This window comes from Equus quagga, chromosome 3 (genome assembly GCF_021613505.1).
Source record: "Equus quagga isolate Etosha38 chromosome 3, UCLA_HA_Equagga_1.0, whole genome shotgun sequence".
NCBI classification, from domain to species: domain Eukaryota; kingdom Metazoa; phylum Chordata; class Mammalia; order Perissodactyla; family Equidae; genus Equus; species Equus quagga.
In genome coordinates this window covers 95,276,074-95,282,954 of record NC_060269.1, presented here as the reverse complement: position 1 = coordinate 95,282,954, position 6,881 = coordinate 95,276,074, and the positions used below count along the sequence as shown (strand labels likewise).

The 6,881-nt window shown below is 37.7% G+C and overlaps 1 protein-coding gene across 5 annotated transcripts in view; it reads right to left on the bottom strand.

Annotated features, from left to right (window-relative positions):
* Positions 1-846: 846 nt before the first annotated feature.
* The window catches only part of CCNI (cyclin I), a 32,216-nt gene continuing 26,181 nt past the window's right edge, over positions 847-6,881 (bottom strand). For all 5 annotated transcript variants that reach the window (XM_046656291.1, XM_046656288.1, XM_046656289.1 and 2 more), the window contains one exon: positions 847-2,447. In XM_046656291.1, the coding sequence (XP_046512247.1) occupies positions 2,004-2,447 (444 nt within the window). In that variant the 3' untranslated portion in view covers positions 847-2,003. The remainder of the gene's footprint in view (positions 2,448-6,881) is intronic.

The window sequence follows — 6,881 nt, the reverse complement described above, 5'->3', positions numbered from 1 at the left end:
GAAAACAATACTATGTTCCAAACTGATTCACCATCAATTTCTGATAAGATTAGAACACCTCAAGATGAAGTACTAAAATCTTATTGTCCTCTAACTTCTGTTCAATCTGTAGCTACTGGACTACAAATGAAATATTCTGACCCTAGACTCAATTTTATCTTTAGCTTTCTACATAATAAAAATGTTCATTATCTGTTAAGTGGAGGTGGGGGGACTGAGTGCCATTTATTTTACACAAATGATGAACATGTAGACTTCCTGGAGCTCCCCAGACGTCAGGAGAAATTAAGAAACAGAACCAAATAATGACTAGGATGAGTGGGAGTTTTTAACATGTATCTGCAAAGCCAGCCTCTTACTATCTTTACCCAAAAACAGTTCATTCTTTTATCTTCCCTCCCACTCCCTGCACTTACAGGTAACTAAAAGTTTCTCCTTTGATTAGTTTGTAAGGTCCTAAGTAGGTAGGTAGCCAACCCTCCAAGAATTTCAAAAAAGTCAGATGTTGACCTGAGAATACTCTTGCTCTGCTAAACAACAAAATCAGTGGGTTAAAAAGGACACATTATCTAGATATGGGTCTGTGCCTGCCCTCACAAACAGTTCCATTAAGATGAAAATTCACTGTTTGGAAGGTCCACAGTCCAGCAGTGAGAAAACAGTATAAAGGGAAAATTCTTACATCAAAACCTACATTCCTCAGTCACATTTAAATCCCCTTTTTTTCATGTTTTATTTTCTGTAAGCACAGTCTTAGGATTTTTACTGTTTTCTACAGTTGAAATAGCAGCACCTAAGCAATCAGGAACTTGCACTTCTTCACAAGCAGAAAAAAGTTACAAGATACAAAGGTTAAGGACAACGTTTATTGCTACCAGAGGCTTTCATCATCAGTACATGGTTCTAACCTGCAATACCTTCTTCAGACTGCACAGGGAGCCCGGGATCCAGAAGTCATGAAGAGAATATAGGTAGGCTGGGGAGGTAGGAGGAACTTTTATCGAGAAAATCCTAATAGCTTAACATAAAACTAGGGTACTGAATTCAGTTATTACATGTTACAGACTCAAATCACAGAGCTGCTCCAACATCTAGACAGTCTCTTCTACTGATTACAAATGAGTGAATGAGTGAAAACTGATTAGTTACAAAAAAAAAATCTAATTTTAATTGTTACATGTTTCTTTGGTGAGCACCTGGATATATTAACTTTATCACAAATTCTTTTATACAAATGTCAAAAATGCTTTCAACAAATCTGAGTGTGTCCTAATTACATACTACTTTTAAGCTCCACTTTAAGATAAACAAAAATGAAACCAATTTTGTTTCCAAACTCTAGAAACTGAAAGGAGATAAACACAAAAATCAATGTGGTAATATGAGTCCTTCTATTAACACCTCTGATTCATATGGGGCAATTTTGAAGTACCCTTTTCAGATTAATCTGAATTTGAATCATAGATTAAACATGGCTGTCACACTGAAATAATCTGTTCACTAAATTGCTAAAAAATAATTCTGAGGGTTTTCTAATCAGTGGAAATCAGGCTATAGATCAACATGCATAAAATTCATTAAGTATTCAATGAAGAAACAAGCAAAAAGCAAGAGGAAATTTAAATCAGGAGGCTGGGGACAGGGTTTGCTAGCTATGAATTTTGAAACTTCAAAAAAAAATATTGAATGTGAGTTTTTGACACAGGGGCAATCTACATTACATTTTATCAGAGAAAAATGTGGAACTGACCAACACTACAAAGAAATTTTTTATGTCAAAAAGATTGGGGATCTTCTGAATTTTACACTTTTTTTTTGGTCTTTAAGTGCTTAAATAATGTTGATTTATAATTACCCACACAAGGAAACAGGTTTTTTTTCTTTCTGGCTCACTTCAAATCAGCCTGAAAAGGTATATACATTTATATAGCCTTTCCTGGTTTTCCATGTTCCCATTCCCAGAGTAGTCTACCTTAGTTTGTACTTGAAGGTAACACCTGAAGCTACATGACAGAAACAGGCTGCAAAGGTGGACAAGGGGAAGGATGTCCCTCTTGCCTTGATAAATCAGTGCCACACACAGACCCCACATTTTCAGAAGCATTATCTTCATTATAGAGCCGTTTGATTCCATCGTAGAAGTCATCCACTTCCATTTCCTCTACTTTGCGTTTAGCAGAGGTATGCTTGCACCCACCAGCAGCTGGGAGATGATGGTAGAAGGCTGCTGTACCTCTGACTGGCACTTCTGGTTTGCTGTTGTCCTTGGAGAAATCTGGGCCTGGGACAGAGGAGGGATGTAATCTGAACACTCCTTTGTCACAGGTCACCAGGGTGTGCTTGAGGGGACGGTAGACATAAACGGAATTTAGAGGCAGGGAAGACTGCAGAGTAGAGAGGTGATGTGCCACAAGCTCCCGGCAGTGGATCAGCTGGGAGCTCTCCATCTGGGCCAGGGGAGAAAAAAACCACAAAGTTGATAATTTATTTAATATAGGCTGCTCTGTCATCTTTGCTGGCCACTATTCCTCCCTGTGCCCTTTGTCCTCCTAGCTTTCTTTTCTCTCCCCACATCTTCTATCTCAAACTCATCTATGCCTCCAGCATATCCATCTTCTTAGGAATTATGTCCACATCTGTATTTCTAATATAAATCTCTTTGGAACTTGAACTCACATTTGCAGTTGTATGCTGGATATCTTCGTGAAAGCAGAAACTACTCTCTTTTGTACACTGCTATATATCCAACATCTGCTTTTGTTCAGTCTCTTCCCCCGTCTAGAAGGCTTTTTCACCTCACCCTCTTTGCCTCTTCTAATCTTTTCAGTGAATACCAAAGTACAAATAAAGACAAAATTCATTAAGAATTTAAGGAAGCCAAAGACAAACAACAACAACAAAATTTAAATAAGGGATGGAGAAGGCTGTCTGGCTAAGAATTTAGAACAATTTAAGTATTTTGTTTTTAAAACTTTTGACAAGTTATATTTTTATAGAAAATAGGGTTGACAACACTAGGAAGAAATGGTTTTACTAATTTTTTTCAAAATTTGGGGCTTTCAACAATTCCTTATCAGAATAGTTCAGGTGTCAATTCTTTCTGAAGCCACCCTCGACTCCCTCCAGCCCCCTACAGATCCAAATTCCGGAGTCATCTGTTTCCATATCAACTTGTCATCCTCTTTACCACATTAAAATAATCTAACCATTTAAGCTTTTCCATTATAGACTACAAGATCCAAGAGGTAAGCATTGTATTTATTTTTATTCCCTGAGTTTCTAGCACAATGACTGTACAGTGAAGGCCTTCAAAATCTTACCTGTGGTAAAGAAATAGTCTCTCTGCCCTACTTTCCCTGTAATTATAGCTCTAGTCAAAATAATCTTCTTCTAGCAACATGTATTTCTCCCCTATTCAAATTTCTTTAGTGGCACCCCAATGCCTACCAGAAATAGGCTAACCTCTTTAGCTTGATATTAATAAGCCTCTCCACAATCTGACCCCAGCCTTCTTTCCTAGCATATCCCAATTTGCGCTCTACCCTCCTGCCAAACAGGCCCTCTCTCCATTCTGCACAAGTCTTGCCCTTTCCTACTTTACCCTTGCTCATCCTGCTTCTACCTGTTGAAATTGTATTACCGATTCCTTCCAGGTCTGGCTAACTGCCACCACCTCCAGGGAGCCTACTTTGACTATTTAACTATCTGGGATCACTTTTCAGTCTTGTGTATTTCATAAGTATTTTTGGACATTTCTTAACCAAGTCTTTTTCATATCTATATAACCTGCAGCATGCAGCATGACTGTTTGCAATACCACAGAGAAAATAAAGGAAAATAACATATCCTGCAAGAACACATTTGGTCACAAAATTATTTTTATCTCTAAATATATTCATTACTTGTTACCCAGGAAAGTATCAGTGGAAAAAAGGATGAAAGGTTGGTGTTAGTCATCATGTAGTACAAATGTAAAAATGCCTGAATTTGTCAGAAAAAATATGTGAAAATGACCGTTATTTTAATTTTTACCATTTTACCAAGTACCAATTTGGTTCACTAATTTTCTTTCTAGTTTGAAAGACACTGGATAACACCCTATGGGTAAGATACTATTAACTAGTATTAGAATTTCTTCTCTTCCCTTAAAGAAAAAAATTACCTAATACTTAAGATAGTCCCCAACTATCAAGCTTACAACCATAGGCTAGGTCTTATCATGTCCCAGAGTTGTAGAACAAGCTGAGACATGCTAAGAACAGCAGAAAAAAGCACCTGGAAGAGAGATGGGGCTTCAAAATTCTTTAAGACAATTGGTACCCTAGCCAACACTTCAAGAAGCCTACAAAAGAGAGGTAATAAAAATGAAACAAATTGGGATGTGAAAAGAAGGCTATAGCATAAAAATTATTTCTAAAAAGTAAGTACCTAGTTTAATGAACTGTTCTTTAGCGAATGAATGATATTTAGTGGCCTAGAAAACTAAAAGTACCACAAATATTCTAATGCCTTGGTCATTGAGCATAATACCACAGCAGAATCCTGAAAAAAGACATATGTATTTCAAGTAAAAGGAAGACTATTACATCACTATAATCTTTCTCTGTAAAAAAAAAAGTAAGTAAATAAGGAGTTATATTTTAGAGGTGAGGACTGGCAGAAAATGATACAGCTAGAAAGACACTGGAGATTATTCAAACCAATACCATATATGTGAACTCTACTTCCACCCAAGTCCTCTGTCTGAAATAACATCAAAATAAATTCCTTCTAATCTAATACAACCTGAATTTGTTCTTAGAACAAAATAATATGACCCTTGTTGAGATCCAGTGGAGGAAACAAAAGAAGCACATATATTGTAATCACTACATCTTTAGACACAAGTCCTCTAATGAAACCATTATAAAAAGTTTCAAAATGAACTCGTTCTAATTGTGTGAAGGGAATATTTATTGTGATTTTTCATGACTATCTCCCCAAATTCAAATACAGTAACCATTTTTAAGTATCCCTTGCTAGAAAAACAAACATAACTATAATTTAGCTCACCAAGGAAGGTGGGGCAAATACCATTGAAAGTTTACAGAGCAGACACCCAAATAGGTTACTGATGGGAAGGGGCCAGAAGAGCATGACATAAATGATAGGTTCAGACTGATCCAGGTTTGGTGGATAGCACAAAGCACTAAAAATATCTACTGCAGTAGTCTGATCTTAGGCCCCTTCGAGAAGAACTGGGAGACCCTGGTGGCTCCGACGGTCTGCTTCTTTAACTCTAGTTTTAAACTATACCATAGCAAGCAACATCTACTTTCACGACTGCCTGGCTAGGGACTAGGGAGATCACCACACTAATCTCAGTTAAAATCCTGAGATTATCAGTTAAAAAGAAGAGGACGTAAGTAAAGCCACAGAAGTAGACCCATGAGAGAGGTAAGAAGAGAGTTTAGCCACCCCAGAATGGTGACCAACAGGTAGCACAAGAACTATGAGAGGCAGAGGGGGAAGGAGGAGGGACAAGAGGAAGCTTGTCTTTCAAACAGGGAACACTCACTGTACTTTGAAGTCCAGAAGGAACTTACACAGAGCTCATGATGGTGGCCCCCTCACAGCATGAGATGTCTGTGATGGACCATTGGCAGTCCTCTCAAACCAGGACACTGGGAAACATGGCAGAAGTAATTCTGGCATCTCACCAATCTGAAGCAAGAATTTATACTAGAACTAGAAATCCAGGGGGAATATCTGATATTACTATGACCTAATCTCACGTCTAATTACAAAGATATTAGAGCTGGTGTTCCTACCTGAGAAAGGTAAACTTAGCAGACAACTGAGTCTTGAAAAATCAGAAGCCACCCAGGTTTGGGCCATAAGGGTTAGCCACCAGTCCAAATTGGTTTTAGAGAACTGCTAAGACCAAGTCCCTAAGTCTCTGAAGTTGATGACCTTACTTGTTTTTAACTTTCTTCCCCATTATAATTTGGCTACATGGGGCAGAGACTTTTTTTTTTTTTAGAATCACTGTATCCTCAGTGCCTAGATCATAGATTTCTCAATAAATGTTTGTGGATTATAACTATTTATATATGTATATCAGAGAATGGAACAGTGGTTTTCAAACTATGCCCAAACAGCTTGCGCAAGGGAAGAGGCCATATTGAAGAGGGCTCTGCACCCAATAGGTCTCTGCCCCAAACACATATTACAAGGTAACACTTTTCTAGGTGGTATTCCAGGATTGTATGGTACAAGATTTTGTTGGGGATGAAGGAAGGGTTCAAGTCCTAAAGGAAACTCTGAAAACCACTGCACTGGAATCTTTAAGGTTTGTGAGGTATGGAAAAAGCACTGGTTCTTTTTAGTCTTCTTTACTACTAAGTAGCCCTGTGAGTCTCTGAGAAAGTCCCAAGTTCCCTGAACTGCAGCTATAAAATAAAGGAGTTGAACAAAATGATTGCTAAGAAGATTCCTTCAAATTCTAAGTTTATCATGTTCCTTCAGTAAAGGGGGGAAAAAAAAGTTTCAGTGAACACTTTCTTCTTCTAGCACCACAAGACTTATGAAAGAGAGTAAGGAATTCTCCAATATTCTTCAGTAGAGAACAAGCCCTTGAAGCTAGGGAATACATGTGCTATTTACAACATTCTTATTACTTACGCTTCAAAGTCTGTCCTTTCTCTGTGACAGTAACGCTTCATATAGCAAATTTTCTCGTACTAGCTTGGGAATAGGCACAGAGACCAAGTCAGGAGGCATTTAGAGATATGTCATTTGTTCCAATAAAAAAATAAAAAACATAACGTAGGAGGTTTTCTGTTAATGTCTCTTCCTCTACTTCCACAGTCCAATGTAAATGATTAATATTTGACTTGACT